Source organism: Odocoileus virginianus, chromosome 32 (assembly GCF_023699985.2).
Source record: "Odocoileus virginianus isolate 20LAN1187 ecotype Illinois chromosome 32, Ovbor_1.2, whole genome shotgun sequence".
Taxonomy (NCBI): Eukaryota; Metazoa; Chordata; class Mammalia; order Artiodactyla; family Cervidae; genus Odocoileus; species Odocoileus virginianus.
In genome coordinates this window covers 2220408-2238801 of record NC_069705.1, presented here as the reverse complement: position 1 = coordinate 2238801, position 18394 = coordinate 2220408, and the positions used below count along the sequence as shown (strand labels likewise).

Here is an 18394-nt window from a genome sequence, read left to right as displayed (position 1 = left end):
ACTGATTGCAAAGGACGCACTCACTGATCCCAAACTCTGTCTGCTCCCTGTACTTCTCCAGGTCAATCTGGATGCTGGTCTTAAAGAAGTCCAGCTTGGCCTTGAGCTGCTGGGACATGGAAGCCATCGAGTTCTTCATCTTGGACAGACAGCTGTTGTTCCGCAGCAGATTCATCCTGCAGGGGCCCCCAAGAGACACACCATGGGCGTCTTTGGGATCCAGGTACCACTCCCCAGACAGTAATAAAAGCGGCCTCCAACACCTTGGCAGGCCCCTGTTATAATTAGTATAATCATAACAAGAACAGCCACTTATAACCCTCACGACAATTTCCTGGCCCGTGGTGATGGGTGAGGCTCTGCTCCGAGACTGGAATTAGGTGAAGTGCCACGCAAAGGAACCCAGACCAGCCACAACCCGGGGAAGGAGTTGGCCTGGCCTGGCAGGGTGGCCGACCCACAGTGGAGCCGGGCCAGCCCTCCGGCCGGCCGCCCCCCACCCTGTCCACACCCCCGCTCTGCACGGACCACAACATCCCGCCCACCGATGGCTTCCCGCCCGTCCAGAGCAGTGTCTCCCTCCTGCCCCTCCCAACGATGACCGACCGCGGGCCCCCGCCCTGCGGCCGGGCCACCAGGCGCCCGGGGCACCTACATGGCTGCGCGCTGGCCCTGCTGCAGGCGGCTGCAGTCTTCCTTCAGTGCCTGGATGCTGTGCCAGACCTGGCCCCACACCTTACGCAGCTGGAAGAACGGGAGGTTCCTCTTGGGCTCTTGCACTGAACGGAAACACAGGCGACGATCAGGGCGCAGTGCCTGCGCTGGACGCCGGCACCCCGCCCCCGGAGCCTGCTGGCTCAGCTGTTACACAACCGCCTTGGGTGTTGGGCCTGCTTGGGTGTTGCTCACTTTTGCACCCCGCTGTACACACACGTCCAAATTTACAGAAGCACAGAACACCCTGGAAGGAAGACCCAGGAGTTTGGAGCAGTCTTCCCTGGGAAACTGGGGACACGCAGGGGCTTACTCTTTACTGTATGATTCTATTGTGCCTTTTGGTATCACGTGCGTGTATTAATTACTAACATATAAAGACAACTTCAAAAATAAAATGGTTTTGCGATTTAAGGTCAACGGCCCATGGGCCATCTTCTCTGTCCTCTGTTTAGATGAGGCCGAAATTAGCTGAAGACGTCCTGTCCTGCCTCTGGCGGGGCTGCTGCTCACACGTGCGACTGAAGATGGCTGTCTGAGGACCGGGTGGACTCGCCTGCTTGGGGGACCCCTCCCGTGGCCAGGGCTCTCCCCCCGCTCTGTCCTGAGAGCTGTAAGGGATCCATTTTTAAAAGAACAGGCCGTGCTTACGGATGCAGCTGACGCTTTCCGGCTGGGGCTGTGGGGAGACCTGGCTTTCATAGACGACCCTGCTGTTGTCAAAGAGGAAAACGAGGTCCATGTCCAGCGTGCGGCCCTCGTTCAGCTGCAAGGGGACCAGAGGCAAAATGAGGTCTCGCGGCCCCCACCCCACCGTCTCCCCCAAGAAATGCGGGAGCCTACAGAGCATCCTAGGCCAGGATGTGCCGGGCGCCCACCAGGCCTCTCCCAGCGCCTCTGGCCTCTGCTCTCCTTGGCGGTGCCCTTTATGCTTATTACCTGAGCGCACACCTTATCTACAGCGTAGCACATTCTGGTCTACCCCCCGTCTTTATCGTGTAACTCAATGCCCACCATCTCCTTTACTGTCCAATTCCTCTTCCCCTGTGTTAACTTTGCGGCTCGTTTTGTGCAGCAGTCAGCACGGTGCTGCACATGTCAGGGGGGTCAGAAACAGTTCCGGTTGACGTGGAAGAATGAAGCATCGCTTTGGCGGCAAGGGCAAAAGGCATGCCCAGTGGTCTGGAAGGAACAGGTAAAGCGTGGGGCGACCTGTGTCTCCTACCAAGCCCGCGGGATCTCGTGTTCCCACCTCGGAATGGGCAGGCGGCTGCCGGGCCGCCCGGTGGCCGCAGGAGGCCGGGCTCACCTTGCCGTCCGAGAGGCACTGCGCGGCGGGCCGGTCGGGGATCAGGGCCAGCCCCGCCTCCTGCAGCAGCTCCTGGTCCTCCTCGAGGATGCCGGTGTCCTGGCGGATGCGCGCCTTCAGGCTCTGCAGGCTCTCGTCCTCGGTCACAGGGTACGTGTGCATGGTGCCTGTGACCATGTTCAGGACGTGAAGCAGCTGCAACAACCCGGGGTCACGGGGGGTCACGGGAGACACTGCTCGACGGGGATGCCTGCCTGCTGGCCCGGCCTCTCGGAAGCCCCGCCTGGGGTCTGCAGGCCGGAGTCTCTCCCCTCCTGTGCATCCCCGGTGAGCGCCTCATGACCCGTCAGTCAGCAAGGGTCCCATCACACCCTCACAGGGGTCAGGGGGTCCACGGCCTGGGGAGGACTGGGTGCAGGCTCACCTTCAAGTTCAAGATGTCGTCCAGGGCCTTGAAGCAGCCATTGGGCCCGTAGACGGGGTCGGTGCCCCTCTGGCGCGGGTGCCACATCAGCATCAGCTGAAGCCACTTCTCCAGCCGCTGGGCCAGGACGCTGAGAGAGGGCCGGGATGTGTGTGTGTGTAGGCGCGCCCACGCACATGTGCAAGGCCCAGCACCAGCTTCCCGCCCCACGTGTGTGCGTGCATGTGCGTGTGTGACGCCTAGCACCAGCTTCCCGCCCCACGTGTGTGCATGCATGTGCGTGAGGCCCAGCATCAGCTTCCCACCCACATGTGTGCGTGCATGTGCGTGTGTGAGGCCTAGTACCAGCTTCCCGCCCCACGTGTGTGCGTGCATGTGCGTGTGTGAGGCCCAGCACCAGCTTCCCGCCCCACGTGTGTGCATGCATGTGCGTGAGGCCCAGCATCAGCTTCCCACCCCACATGTGTGCATGCATGTGCGTGTGTGAGGCCCAGCACCAGCTTCCCACCCCACATGTGTGCGTGCATGTGCGTGTGTGAGGCCCAGCACCAGCTTCCCGCCCCACGTGTGTGCATGCATGTGCGTGAGGCCCAGCACCAGCTTCCCGCCCCACGTGTGTGCATGCATGTGCGTGAGGCCCAGCATCAGCTTCCCACCCCACATGTGTGCATGCATGTGCGTGTGTGAGGCCCAGCACCAGCTTCCCGCCCCACGTGTGTGCATGCATGTGCGTGAGGCCCAGCATCAGCTTCCCACCCCACATGTGTGCGTGCATGTGCGTGTGTGAGGCCCAGCACCAGCTTCCCACCCCACATGTGTGCACATGTGTATGAAGTCCAGCACCAGCTTCCCGCCCCACGTGTGTGCGTGCACGGCCCAGCACCAGCTTCCCGTCTCCTGTGTGCATGAGCGTGAGGCGCAGCACCAGCTTCCCATCCCACATGTGTGTGCATGTGCATGTGTGTGAGGCCCAACACCAGCTTCCCGTCCCATGTGTGTGTGCATATGCGTGCATGTGTGTGTGTGTAAGGCCCAGCACCAGCTTCCCGTCCCATGTGTGTGCATGCATATGCGTGCGTGCGTGCGAGCCCCAGCACCAGCTTCACATCTCGTGTGTGTGCATATGAGTGAGGCCCAGCACCAGCTTCCCATCCCATGTATGTGCGTGCATGTACGCGCACGTGTGTGCAAGGCCCAGCACCAGCTTTCCGTCCCATGTGTGTGCGTGCATGTGTGTGAGGCCCAACACCAGCTTCCCGTCCCATGTGTGTGCATGCATATGCGTGCGTGCGTGCGAGCCCCAGCACCAGCTTCACATCTCGTGTGTGTGCATATGAGTGAGGCCCAGCACCAGCTTCCCATCCCATGTATGTGCGTGCATGTACGCGCACGTGTGTGCAAGGCCCAGCACCAGCTTTCCGTCCCATGTGTGTGCGTGCATGTGTGTGAGGCCCAACACCAGCTTCCCGTCCCATGTGTGTGCATGCATATGCGTGCGTGCGTGCGAGCCCCAGCACCAGCTTCACATCTCGTGTGTGTGCATATGAGTGAGGCCCAGCACCAGCTTCCCATCCCATGTATGTGCGTGCATGTACGCGCACGTGTGTGCAAGGCCCAGCACCAGCTTTCCGTCCCATGTGTGTGCGTGCATGTGTGTGAGGCCCAACACCAGCTTCCCGTCCCATGTGTGTGCATGCATATGCGTGCGTGCGTGCGAGCCCCAGCACCAGCTTCACATCTCGTGTGTGTGCATATGAGTGAGGCCCAGCACCAGCTTCCCATCCCATGTATGTGCGTGCATGTACGCGCACGTGTGTGCAAGGCCCAGCACCAGCTTTCCGTCCCATGTGTGTGCGTGCATGTGTGTGAGGCCCAGCACCAGCTTCTCGGCACACGTGGGGACCGAAAAGCACATATGCTTCTCACGCTCCACGTGACAATCACAGAATGGGGCCAAAGTGATCCCTGAGACTGAATCACTGAGGAAGGGTGAGCCTTCCCCTAACAAGATGAATCACTCGGGGGCTCGAACCCCTCGCCCCCACCAGATTCGTGCAAAAACCCTCCCATCGGGGACCTCTGGGCAGAGGGCCGTGCGAGACCCTCCAGGCAGCTTTCCAGGTGCTGAGCAGCCCCCTCCCGCATCGAGGACTTCGATCCAGGTTGTCAGTCACTCCCTGGAAAGCGTCTGAGGGGTCCATGCCGCACTGCTGGGCACCCCCAGCACTCCTCCCTGCCCCCGACAGAAGCCCTCCAGAGGCCAACATCGCTACCCGCTGCCTCTCCCTGGCCGCCCCCAAGTCTTTCCCCCCTGGAGAGCCTTCCTCTTCATCCACCCGCTCTGCCTATCGGTCCAGATCCTTCCGGGAAGTTCTAGCCCAGCTCCTCCACAGGGGACCTCCTCCCCGTCCTCCAAAGACTCATGGAAACTCTGAGCCGCGCCTCGGCCATGGGGCTGCTGACTGCTGTCTTCCGAACCATCTCCCGGTTCTGGTAAGATGACCTGACAGCTCACATCCTGGCTCTGAGACCAGATCGCTATGCTGTTCAAAATGCAAAGGTTTATTTGTTGACAACAACACAGTGCTGGGCTTCAGGAGGACGGGCAAAGAGCAATAAGGGGCAATTCCCTACCCTTCAGAGGCTTACGGCTGACCAGGAGATAAGCCCTCTGCGAGACCAAACGCGGGCAAGGCAGAGCCACCACGGGTGAGGAGGGTGGCAAGCGATGCTGGGAGCCGAGGAGGTGACTCCAGACGGGCAGGGTGGGGACGGCGTGCTAAGACCCAGACGGATGACAGCAGGACCGGGGGTCACAGCTGCCGGGGACGTCGGCCTGACCTCCGTCTTTAGAAAGGCAGGACTGGAGGAGGAGGAGGTGGGAGGGTGGGAGTCCGGGGCCATACCTGTTGAGGTTGTTGGGGTGCGGCAGCGAGCTGGAGAACTTCACGGCCCCGTTCAGGTCCTCACTCACCACGATGTCCATCTCGCTCTTCTGCCGGACTTTGGAGTGCCTGTGGACGTGGACACCTGACCGTCACGCTGTGTGTAGTGACCCTGATGTCAGCAGGCGCCCAACAGCCCCTTACATGGTGACCTTCCACTTGACAATCAGATAGGATCCCCCCCGGGGTGCTACTGAACCACGCAACCCGCTGGGATGCGTCTTTGGGAGGTTAAGGGCATCAGTACTGCCCTGACAGTCAGGAACCTGCAGGCCTGTACCGCTGTCTCCTGACCTCACCCCGGCCCATCCTGCTCGTTCTTTTACTTTCCATCTAACACAAAGAATGAAGATAGGATGTCCGCACCACGGTTCCTTCACGTGAAATCTGCACACACCATGTACTTCCTCTAAATGCAATGGCTATGCCTGACTTCTGAAGGCGACTGGATTTAAGGCTGTTGAGGTGCAGAATCCAGGCTGACACTTAACAGTCGGAAAACTCTTCTGTTTTCCAATTAGGGAGACCCTTTTGATGTATCTGAAATAGTGTTTAAGGAAAAAAGATTTTAAACTGGCTTCACATGTTCTCGGCGACAAGCGTGATGACAGGAGTCTGAACAACGCTTCACAGAGAATCAAGCGCTGACAGTGAACGCACCTTCTCTGCCCTGAGACCTCCGTGGGGCAGGCGGTTTTCAGTCCTCCATCCCCCACCCTCACCAGGTGAGGAAATGACCTGCCCAAGGTCACACAACTAGAGAAAGACAGAACCAGGGACTTGGATCCAAGGGCAGGTGCTCTTTCCACTCTGAATGTTTGTGTCCTTCCTTTCCAAAAAGATGCTGGAGATCCAGACAGAAGATGCTTTAGCCTGAAGTCTCATTGGCAGAGGGGGTAGACTGAGCCACAAGGAGCACACGGAGCCTTGAAGAGCCAGGGTGGGGCTCGAACCGCCTGCTGGAAGCCAGGCTGTCATTACACATGGTGGGATGGTGCTGATAGAAACTCAAAAGTTTGTCCATCGGAAATTACACAGCTAAATAAAAGGACACAGTAAGTGAGACGCTCACTGCTGAGGCTGGTCCTAAAACGTACTTTCAAGACTGGTCCTTCAAAGCACCTTTATGATAGGATAATAAAGCTCAAATTGCATTTGTTCTGAAATTACTATCTACCTGCCGTTTGAGATGAGAGTGAAATTGTTAAAGTTGCCTAAGGCACTGCAGGCAGACCAGACAGGTACGTCTCACAAACTCTCGGGTTTCAGAGATGTGTGCTTGAAAGGGGTCACCTGGCCTCAAGACAAAGTGAGGGAGGCTGGCTCTGCAGATGGCCAGGCCATCAGGGATGGTTTCAAACGGCATTTCCTCTAGGTCTGATGGATTCTGATTCACCTTGCTATAAATAATGGAAAACGCTCAACATTGAATGGGAGAACTGCGGTCATCCCTCGGGGAGTTAAAAACACGACGTATGTACAGACAGTTTACAGTCGCTGTCGTGATGGTCGTGTGATGCGGTGTGACTGTAACGCAAGGAACTAAGTCAGCACCGCCAGTCCCCATGGGAGGGCGCCCTCCACCACGTCACCAGGCCCCTTGGGCGCGGAGACTGAGCCTGGGTCTTTTCCAGTGTCTGATGTGTAAATGGTGACCAAACTGGCCTGCGTCACGGAAAGCTAGTCTTCTTGAATGGATTTCAAAGGCTACGTCTTGGTCTTACAGATAAACATTCTCATGATGTAAGTACCCACGTCCTTTGAGAAAGTCCGTGTTTTTGGTACTTCCAGAAAGATACTGAGAAACGTGACGTCAGCCAGTGCTGCCCCAAAGAGTGGGGGGTGGGGGGACCTCTCCATGTTCCTGGTGGAAATGTTATTTATACAAACTGTGCAGCACGCTGTTAGTAAAAACCAAAAACCTTGATCATGTGCACGATCTTTGGTATGTTGATCCCACTTCTAGGAACATATCCCAGGGAAATAACTGTGGATGGACCAGGACTTCCCTACAACGAGTTGTTTCAGCTACGTGTGAAAGGCAGGTTCTATGAGAGTGCGTGTGGTAACCTACTTTGTGTTTTGAACAAACACAGGCACACAGAAGAGTCTGGAGATGGAGAGGTGTTAGTGGCGGCGGGAGGAAGTCCTCAGTGTAAAAACCCTGGAGGAGCACTCCCAGGGCGGCGTGCCTGCGGTGTCATCACCGAGGTGAGAAGGGGCGAAATCCACAAATGAGCCAGCCGACAGATACATGCCCGCTCGCTTGTGGACGTACAGAACATCCCTGGAGATGGACCCAAAGCCAACAGCGCCAGGCGTCTGTGCTGGGGGCGGGGGCGTGGACCAAGCAGGTGGTGTGGGGTGACTTCTCACTCTTCTGCTTTCTGAAGGATGAATCCCATGAACTCAGAACTGCTCCAAACACTAAAGCTGGAGATAAAAAATTCTGGACAATGGTACTATCGTTTCAGTTAGCGTGTGGTCCCTCGAGGAATCATTGTGAATGAACCCTCATTGGTTCAAGGGAACATTAACTTTTAAATGATGCTTTTCAGTAATGATTAACTTTTATGTATATAATGAACCACATATTAATATTACAATTAGAAGAAAAGTTTAAAAATACAGAATAGTTTTAAAAACCTTAATCATATTCCTTATTAGAAAGTATCTTTTTGGCAGTGTACTCAGCTCACATTTTAAGTCGCTGTCTGGTGCTTTTAAAACCAAATTTCATAGTTTCTGGTCTTACGTTTAGATCTTTAGTCCATTTTGAGTTTATTTTTGTGTATGGTGTTAGAAAGTGTTCTAGTTTCATTCTTTTACCAATACAGTATATTAACGCATATATATGGAATTTAGAATGACGGTAATGATCCTATATGCAAAGCAGCAAAAGAAACACAGATGTCAAGAACAGACTATTGGACTCGGAGAAGGCGAGGGTGGGACGATATGAGAGAATAGCATTGAAACGCGTATGTTACCATAAAAAAAAAAGTGTATATTACCATATGTAAAAAAGAAAAAAGTTTGTACCGAGGTGCAGTAAAATTTGTCAACAATAAACTTTCGTATACATACGTCTCATTATTTGTCATGTGAACAAGCCCTTTGCTTGTTTATCAACAGAGCGTGCTGCTGGCATAAGCGCACACCACCCCCCACACACATTCTGCAAACACACTGGCTTCCTGCCCCGCATAGAGCAGTCATTTACACTGGATTTAAGGCTGTTGAGGTGCAGAATCCAGGCCGACACTTAACAGTCCATCTCTCCAGGCTTTAGGAGCTCAGACTGTGCATACGCCAGGTCCTGATAGGACTTCCTCGGGTGACAGATCACAGGCGTCTCAGGCCCAGCGCGGGGCACCCCATGAGACCGGGAAGGCGAGGCGACGTCTGACGAAGACGGGGGACACCCTCCCGGGGGCCGGGCCCGGGCCTCACTCACCACTGCACCGGCTGCCAGTTGGGCAGGAAAGGCCGGAAGCCGGTGATGCACTCGAAGGCCAAGGTGCCGAAGCTCCAGTAGTCCACAGTCACCGTGTACTTCTGCTGCTCCAGCAGCTCGGGGGCCTGCAGGGATCAGGGAGGCGCACACCTGAGCTGAGCCCGCTCTGAGCGGCCACCACACTGGGGGCGCCCAGCATTCTGATCTGCCCCACGCTCCCTGGGCCTGCTCTGAGGGAGGAGGCGACCACGAGTCGGGCAGGTGGTACCTAGACTCTCTCTGGATCTCATTCCATCCTGGGGCTGAGACAAGGGCCTGTGGGGGTGCGGGGGGGGGGGGGGGGGGGCGCTGAGGTGTGTTGTGCATGCTTCTCCCAGGCTCTGGGCAGGGCCACAAGGGGAAGTGATCCAGGCCACACAAACCCAGGCGCAGCGTATGCAACGAATGCCGGCCAGTCCCCTAACGCAGTCCACGACTCGGGCAAGATAGGCCAGCTGCCCGAGCAGTCAGGCTGGGGTGACAGGAAGCTTCCCAGCACAGGCAGGGTGGGGCCGGCTCAGGGTGCCTGAGGGCAGACGTTCCACAAGCCCAGAGGAGAGGTGTGGGAAGGTCAGCTCGGCCTCTGTGTCTGGCTCTGGACAGACGTTTTGGCCCCCCGAGTGGTCAGAGCTCGGGCCCTGCATTCACTGCTGCTGAGCTGACAAGGGGTCCAGAGGACATAGGGCGGGACCCCCAGGATCCGGCTCTGTGGGCACAGGTGCTAAGTCACAGCCCCGGATCCTCGCCCAGAAACCTCTACCCCCTAGAGCAGGGGATAAAAGGACAGCGTCCACTGCCCAGTGGGGGCTAGAGGGAAGTGTGGATGCACTCACAAGGACCTCAATGACTGCTTTTTCTCGTTTTTATGTAAGACCCGGGTAGGCTATTTAAGCTCATGGAGCCCAGTGGCTTTCAACTTTCGTTTTTCTTTTATAAACTGCAGACTCTGTTATTCAGTCCACATTTCCTGATCATCATTTGCATGCAATCTATCACCAAGTCCTGCTGAGCCTGATCCAGGCCTTGTTTTTTGTTGTTGTTGTTATTTGTTTGTTTGCTTATGTTTCTTTTTTGCCACACTGCGTGGCTTGTGGGATCTTAGTTCCCCAACCAGGGATCAAACTCTGGCCCCTGGTGGTGAAAGCGTGGAGTCCTAACCACTGGACCCCCATGGATGCCCCTCTTTCAGGCACTTCTTGAGCCGTCCTCTACATCCTCACGACTACCCACCAGCTCAGACTAGCCCACCTCAACGGCCTCCATACCACTCGCCCACTGCCTGCAAGTCACCCTCCGCATTGTGCCAAGTGTGGTCTCTTCGAAGGTAAACCTGATTCCTCTCACACTTAGGGGCCTTCACCGTCTCTCCAGAGGTTTCAGGATAAAGTCTGGAATCTCTAACGCAGCCAGCGAGGCTCTGAATGATCTGTCCCCTGCCCCTCTCTCCAGCCTCAACTCGAGATGCCTTCCTCCTCCTTCTCTGGCTCCGGCCATGCCTTCCGGACGCCTCCTGCCCCCTTGCCTGGAACTCCGTCTTCATCCCGCAGCCCCTGGACCCTCTCACCCTCCAGGTCCAACACCAGGTCATAGAAGGGCACCTGCGGCACATCTGCAGGAAGTGAGGAAGAGCTTCCAGGAAAAATAAGTTTGGGAAGCACTGGGTTCCAAGCAAAGTGGCTTTCTTAGTATAAGAAAGAAATATATTTCAGTACAAGTTTGATGTATGAAGCAGGGCACCCAGAGCCAGCACCCTGGATGGGGTGGGGAGGCAGGCAGGTGGGCGGGGACTCAGGATGCGGCGGCACACGTGTATGCCTGTGGCTGATTGATACTGATGTGCGGCAAAAACCATCAGTGTTGTAAAGCAATTATCCTCCAATTAAACAATTTTTTTTAAAAAGCCTTAAATATATGTACATGCAATGTGGTTCCCCTCCCCCCAAAAAATAAAACGTAAAAAGAAAAACCACAGGTGATCAGTATTTCTTGGATGAATGGGGGACTCAAATAGAACCACAATATTCTGGTGGGAACAGAGGCCCCTCTAGAGCAGCGGGAACCTGGTTTAAACTCTCTGGGTCAAAACACAGGCATCACAGGAGGGTTACGGGACACGCGCCAGCCCAGGAGCCGAGCCCTTTAGACACAAGAGGGTGACCGTGTCCCTCCACAGGGCCTCTGGGAGGATGAGGAGTCTGACCTCACACACCAGCGTGTTTCCTGTGCATCCAGGAATCATCCAGAGAGCCGGCAAGCTCAGACGCAGAAGGCCAGGGAGGAAGCAGAGCCCCGCGGCCACGGCCTCCCGAGAGAGGCTGACGCGCGGAGCCGGGAACCCCGCCTCTTACCAGGTACTGCAGGGTCCCCACGAAGGAAGTGCAGAGGCTGCCCTGGTCCAGCTCCTTGGCGTATCCCAGGTCAATAATTTTGTGTATTAACTGAAAGAAAAAACAGGGAGGGAGAGACATCTAATGGTTATAAGAGTCCACTGTCCTTCAAGAATCCTCAACACCTCGCTGGAGCAGAGGGTGTATCTCTGAATTCCCAGTTCTAAGAACCTAAGCTCCTCAGGACCGCCGAATACACAGAATGCCTAGATGCAGGAGGTTCAGGCAAAAGAAAACAATGTAAAAATGCCAGGCGCGTGTCCTCCCTTGCCTGGCAATCACTTGCTAGAGGAAGGTCAGAATTAGGAGACCGTGCACCAGCCGTCAGGATTGTGAACCCCGGACTTGACCTGACGCGAAGGACCAGGCGGGGTTCCTTCTCAGTAAACACCTTAAATTCTCAAACCTCCGATGCACTGCCGGGAATGAGTGAACAGGGGCAGAGGTGAGGGCTAGGACGGGCGTGGGTTACGCCGGGATGCTGACGAAAGCTGCGGGGGAGAAATCAGGCGGCCCACGGCTGAGCGGCTGCATTCCACTTGTCTGAGCCCTGCTCCCCACCCAGCTGAACAAACACGGCCCAACCCTGCAGGGAGGTGACCCCACACCTGAGCGGGGGGGCCCCCGAGAACTCTGGGGAAACGGCAGGCTGGACCAGGCCAGCTCCAAATACATCCTTTCGGCCATGTCCAGAACCCACCTACAGCTGGATTCCCTGTGAGCTTCAAAAGCTGAGGCTCCCAAACAAATAGAAAACAAAAATAGTCCGTTTCCAAGAAGTGTGAGGCCCAAAGGCTGGGGTGGGGGTAGGGGGGAGGCAGTTGGAAGACAAACATTATTTTTCTTATCAGATTCCTGCAACTTGGGACGGTTAACAATGTGGTCCATTCAAATTGGCTTCAATCTGTGAGCCTGAACTTTTCACCGGATTTTGTTTTGATTCAAAGAGCACTCCCAGAGAATCAAAGCAAATACGTGAGCAAGGAAACCCAAACGTAAGCAGACCCACACAGCGCAGTCCTCGCCCCCACTGCCTGCCCCCAGCTGCTCAGCCCACGCTCGCCCACCCCTCCCTGAGGCTGGCCCGCGGGGTCACTCACTCTCTGCTCCCCTTGCTGCAGGACAATGTTTTCTGGCTTCAGATCCCGATGGATGATCCTGTTCTCGTGAAGGTACCGGAGCGCAGAGGCTGAGAGAGGGTGGAAAGGGGAGCGAGTTCCCGTCAAGCCCGGACAATGCCTTTCACTTGGCATTTGCCTCCCCAGTGAAAGATGGTTATTGCGTGTCCCGGACGCACACCCCAAGTCCGTGCAGGGGCTCGCAGTGGTGGAGGGGGGAGGACAGGCCCACAGACGCCCCACAGGTGAAGGGAGGGGGACCTGGCTCCGTGAGCAGAACTGGGGCCAGCACCAGAATCTGCCTGGTTCACGCAAAGAACTCTGAGCCTTCCATCCACGAGGTCACCACCTCCAGTCTTGAGCAGCAGTTCTCAAACGGCACTGCCCAGTCCCACAGCATCAGACTTGGTTCTCAGAAACGCCAGACTCTCGGGTCCCGCCCCAGGTGGACTGAGTCGGAAAGCAGGGGGGTGACCCCGCGGTCTGCTCTTTACCAAGCCCTCTAGGTGGTGATGACTAACTTTGAGACAGGGACCTTCTCGGGCCTAGAGGCTCGAAAAGTAAATTCTGCAGCGTGGGCAAGGGAGACGGGCCCTCTGGGCAGACAGCACTTGGTCATCGGATGCAGAGGACGCAGGGCAGAGCTGCCTCCGGGGAAGAAGCCGGGTGGGGGGTCTAGAAGAGGAGAGCGGGGGGCGCCTTCAATACATCTGCTGGTCCAGCGTGCGTCTGCCGTGTGCCCTATCCTCTGCTGGGCTCTGAGGGCCGTGAAATAAGGGAGGACGTGGTTCCCAGCTTTAAAGGGCTCAGACTCTAGCTGACAAGGAAGCAGCCCGCATCACCCAGCTCACTCGCTACCACATCCTCGGCTATGAAGAGCAAATGTGACCCCATGACCCAGCACGGCCAAGGCTCAGACGCCCATCAGGATGCAGTTTTTACCCCTAAGAGAGGTTTTAGCAGAAGCCCTAACAACCTGTATGTACCACAGATGAAAGAAACAAGGAAGTATTGGAAAGAGATAAAATGATTTTTATCTGGAAATGATCTGACTCTAAGCCTAAAAGACTCCATAGACTAAAAACTGGGGGAAATGTAGTAAGCTGTCTGGAAGCAAAACAAGTAGATACAAATCAACAGCTTTTGTCCCTGTCATAGATCCAGCTGAAAGGAAAAAAAAAAAAATTCCATTCACACTAGCAGCAAAAATTCTAAAACACCACAGGATAAATTTAGCAAGAAAAAAAATACAGCGTCCTGGGAGGAAAACGATATGGCATTAAAAAAAAAAACCAAACAAAGAACACAAAGAGGTTCAAAAGCTCACGGCACTGAGAGGAGAGAGCATCGGGGGTCCTTAGACAACTAAACGTCAGCTACCAGAGGAATCATGTATCACTCTGATAAAACTCTAATTCAAAAGGACAGACGCACTACTACGCTCACTGAGGTGCTGTTTACAACAGCCAAAACAGGGAAGCAACCTAAATGTCCATTAACAGATGAAGGGTCGCAGAAGATGTCAGTATGTGTACAATGGAATGTTACTCAGCCATAAAAATGAATGAAATAATGCCTTGCAGCCACATGGATGGACCCTGAGATTATCACAGTAAGTGAAACAAACCAGACAAAGATAAATATCACATGGTTATCACTTACCTGTGGAATCGAAAAGATACTGATACAAATGAACTTCTATGCAGACTCATAGACAGGGAAAACAAACTCATGGTTACGAAAGGGGAAGAAGGGGAAGGGATAAGTTAGGAGTCTGAGATTAATAAACACTCACCACAGTACATAAAACAGGTAATCGACAAGGACCTACTGTATAGCACACAGAATTATATTCAGTATCTTGTAATAAACTAGAATGGAAAAGAATGAAAAATACACACACACACACACACACACATATATATAACTGCATCACTTTGCTGTACACTTGAAATGCTATAAATCAACTATACTTCAATTTAAAAGAAAGAAAGAAAAATTTATGGCAAAAGATACTATACAAAGAGCAAAAGACCAAAAAAGGGGAAGAAAAATATCTGTAACACATATGCCAAAAAGCAGGTATTTACAGACAAAAACTCCTATGAACCAATAAGAAAGCAACTCAGGTGTGAGGGAAGCAACACTACTATTTTCAAAATCATAATGTTGTGTTACTTTTCTAAAGAAAAAAATGCATTTTTTTTTACCTTAAAGGAACATAAAAGAAAACAAAGAAGTGGGTTAGATAGGTGCTTCCCAGGGTTTTAGATTCAGGCCAGCAGAATTATGGATAAAGACTGAGGACAGCGTTCAAGAGAAGATGACTATGTTTTTATTTTCCAAGGTTAGGTACACTTAAAAATGATATTATCTACTATCAACAGAACTGAGTCATCAGTGATTTAAGAAAGAAAAGACCACTCTAATACACAAACAAAGAAAGCAAACCAGTAGAAAAACCAGCAAAGAACACGTGAAGGGGTAACTTATAGGAATAGAAACGAAACACAGACCGCAAAGAATTATGCAATTACGTAAAAAGTCGCTCAAGCTCACTGGCCGTCCACAAAGCACACACGAAAGGAACAACAAAATGCCTTTTCACTTCTTCAACCGGAAGGAATCTCAGATGAGACGTAAAAGGCACTCCCTGTATCGCCAGAAGGAGAAATAACTGCCGTGCAATTGGGGGAAAGAAACGTGGCAAAAGCAATTCAATCTTAAGAAGTGCATGTCATTGGACCCTTGGTTTCTGCCTCTGGCAATCCAGCTTACAAAGTCAACAGCACCATCATGTACAAATACAGGTGCGGACTGCACAGAGTCAAGTGAAATCATCAGAAACTAATGAAAAGTCACCAATCAGGGAATGGCTGAACAAATGATGGGAAATCCACAGTATAACTGGCAATTACTAAAGATTATTTATGCTTATATTACCTGACTCAGAGGGATGTCAATGGGCTAATAGCATGAACCTCTTTTTTTATTCGAGGCAAAAAAAAGGTCAAAAGCAAAAGCGATAACACCACTAAGAGAAGTCTCCTAAAGGGTGCTGGGCAAGGGTGCAGCAGGGAAGGGGTGCACCCCCAGGGGGAAGAGACAGCCTTCCAGAACCCAAGGGACCAGATGTGCTGTGTAATGACTTTTCATGCTGAGTGTTTTCTAAAAGCACAGGGAAACCCCTGAGAGTTAAACACCCAACTTCCACCTTCTCGGGGCGTTCCAGCGCACATTAAGTGAAATCGCAAAACCTCTCACTGAATCTGCCCTTAAAATTCAGCATTTGACTGTAGAGTTTCGACATTTCACACTTGTTCCCTCTTCTTCTTTGCTTTCACAACTGGGCAGAGCAGATTGGCTTAGGTCCAGCGAACATCCAGATGAAGCAACATGCCCACTGCTCTCAGAGGGTTCACCCTACATGCCACCCACCTTGTTCTGCTGGGGGACTTCCCTGGCCATCATGGCCATGGTTAAGATGCCTGTCCACTGCAGGGGGCACGGGTTCCATCCCTGGTCGGGGAACTGAGATCTCCCGTACCATGGGGTGTGGCCAGGAAATAAAATAAAACCACACTGGTGCTTCTCACCAGCACTTTTCATTTTTGTTTTACTTTTACTAGGGTCAAAGCACAGTGTGAAAACAGGCTTGATAACCGCCTGGGCATGACCCTGCACATGGGGATGCCATCTCCCCTCACATGAACTCACGGCCGGCAGGGAGCACCCGTGGGGAAGACGGGGTGTGTCTGCTCAGCCACCGAGTCCCAAGGCTTGTGTGGCTGTGTGACGTGAGCGTCAGGGGCTCTCACAGAAAGGCGGGGGTCCATCTGTCCAAGGCCAGGATACGTGAACGTTGAGACTCACAGTAGTGTGAACAAGCAGGAATGCAAGGCCTCTGACTCTAGGCGTGCACGTCTCACTGAGAGTGAAGTGGGGTAGGACGAGCGGGGAGACGCCCCGAGAAGCCCCTGGGGAGGCAGATCACTCACATGAGATGGAGGGCACAGCTCAATGCCACGACGCTCGAGAGCCGTGCCCAGGTCTTTACGGAGGACGGCGGGCAAGCCGGTGACCCCGTTACCAGCGGGCTCGCTTTATGCTGAAGCCAATGCACATAACACACCTGAGCCCTCATTTCGGGAAGTCACTCATTTTCAAATACTTTTGTCAACTTAATCAAACCTGGAATTAGATAATCCTATGTATATATATTGTGTGTGTGTGTATATACATACACACTATATACATATACACACCATGTACTATATACATATGTACACTATAAAGTGAAAGTGAAGTCGCTCAGTTGTGTCTGACTCTTTGCGACCCTGTGGACTGTAGCCCACCAGGCTCCTCCGTCCATGGGATTCTCCAGGCAAGAATACTGGAGTGGGTTGCCATTTCCTTCTTCAGGGGATCTTCCCGACCCAGGGATCGAACCCCGCTCTCCTGCACTGTAGGCAGACGCTTTAACCTCTGAGCCGCCAGGGAAGCCCATGTACACTCTATGTGTACACATATATACACACTATATATACATATTGACTATGTTTGTATTGACAATCCTATACGTTTCTTACGCTGAGTGAAATGGTCAAAGCGTTGACGGGCAAGGGCTCGGTGACGGCGCCCCTCCCAGGATCAGACCTTGAGAGGCTCAGTTCGGTCTGCCGGTGGCTGATGTAATGGAACAGGACCTCGGGGGGCAGTGTCATGAATCAGAGTTTTCTCAAGGCAAGAGAACTTAATTTGACTTAAATTTGATGGAACATGAGACTCTGAGATGGAAAAAAGAAATACCCATGTGTCTGAGACTTTCTTAAAAATTGAAGCCCCTCACCGCAGAGGTACCACGTGCGTATAAAACTGGAAAAGTGGCCCACCCAGCAGGAAAGCCTGCAGGCCCCGCGTTCCCACGTTCCAGTGACAGGAAAGAGGCGCCAAGCGGCACTGTGTGTGGTTTACCGCATGTAGCGGCATCTCCTCGGGCGGACGCGGCTCGGGGTGGGGTCTGTGTCAAGCACCGTCCCCTCCTGGGCCCTTGGCGGGAACGGCACCCAGGTCTTGGACTCCAGCTTCCTGCTGGCTCATGAGGGAGACACAGACATATAACTGCAGACTGTGATGCTCCTGAGTTCTCACTGATGAGCCAGAATCCCAAACCATGCTCCAGAGATGAGGGAACAAATGGGACCAGCCAGACTCCCATGCAGAGAAGCGGCTGAGTGAGGACTGCGTCCACGAAGCCTACTGACCACACCCTGAGCTGAAAGGGACCACTGAGCTCTCCTGAGGGTCGCCTGCTCGGGATACATGCCACGGGGAAGACACGCAAAGATCGATGGACCAGGGACGCTCCGGGTGGTCCAGTGCAGGGGACACAGGTTCGATCCCTGGTCCAGGAAGAGTCCACATGCCGTGGAGCAACCAAGCCCGTGCACCACAACTGCCTGAGCCCGCGGGCTCTGCAAGAAGAGAGGCCCCCACAGGGACCAGCCCGCGCACCGCAGCGCAGAGGAGCCCTGACTCGCTGCAACTGGAGGAAAGCCTGCCGCAGCAGCGCAGACCCAGCACAGCCGGAGACAAGTAGATACATAAAGTAAAAAGCTCTTAAGGCTTAAAAAAAGATCACGGACCAGCAGGCTGACACACAGACTAGAAGATAGAAAAGACAGTCAGCAGTCGGTGGCGTAAGTCCCCGTGACGGAGAAGGGCAAGAGGACGTTTGTTCACTCGGTAGAAGCTGGCTGTGAGCTACTGAGCACCAGTCGCTCTGAGGTCACTGGGCTTTCCAAGCAAGACAGGCTGGAAGGCCAAGTGCGGATGCGTGGCGGGAGATCCAGCCCCTCTAATGGGTTCTTGGCTAAAGGAGAGCCTGTGACTCATGAGCGAGGTAGCAGGGCGGTGTTGCCAGGGCTGAGAGGGAAGTGCAGAGTCACCCTCTCTTCATCCCACCGTCCTGAGCAAGTGTCTTCTGTGTGGCCAGTGCTGT

At 53.9% G+C, this 18394-nt stretch overlaps 1 protein-coding gene across 3 annotated transcripts in view; it reads right to left on the bottom strand.

Moving 5' to 3' along the window:
• IKBKB (inhibitor of nuclear factor kappa B kinase subunit beta) overlaps positions 1–18394 on the bottom strand; it is a 50465-nt gene that overhangs the window by 9194 nt on the left and 22877 nt on the right. For all 3 annotated transcript variants that reach the window (XM_070459743.1, XM_070459744.1, XM_070459745.1), the window contains 9 exons: positions 12376–12464; positions 11237–11326; positions 8850–8974; positions 5354–5461; positions 2448–2577; positions 2024–2218; positions 1366–1480; positions 656–779; positions 25–176 (listed from right to left, as the gene is read on the bottom strand). In XM_070459743.1, the coding sequence (XP_070315844.1) occupies positions 25–176; positions 656–779; positions 1366–1480; positions 2024–2218; positions 2448–2577; positions 5354–5461; positions 8850–8974; positions 11237–11326; positions 12376–12464 (1128 nt within the window). The remainder of the gene's footprint in view (positions 1–24; positions 177–655; positions 780–1365; positions 1481–2023; positions 2219–2447; positions 2578–5353; positions 5462–8849; positions 8975–11236; positions 11327–12375; positions 12465–18394) is intronic.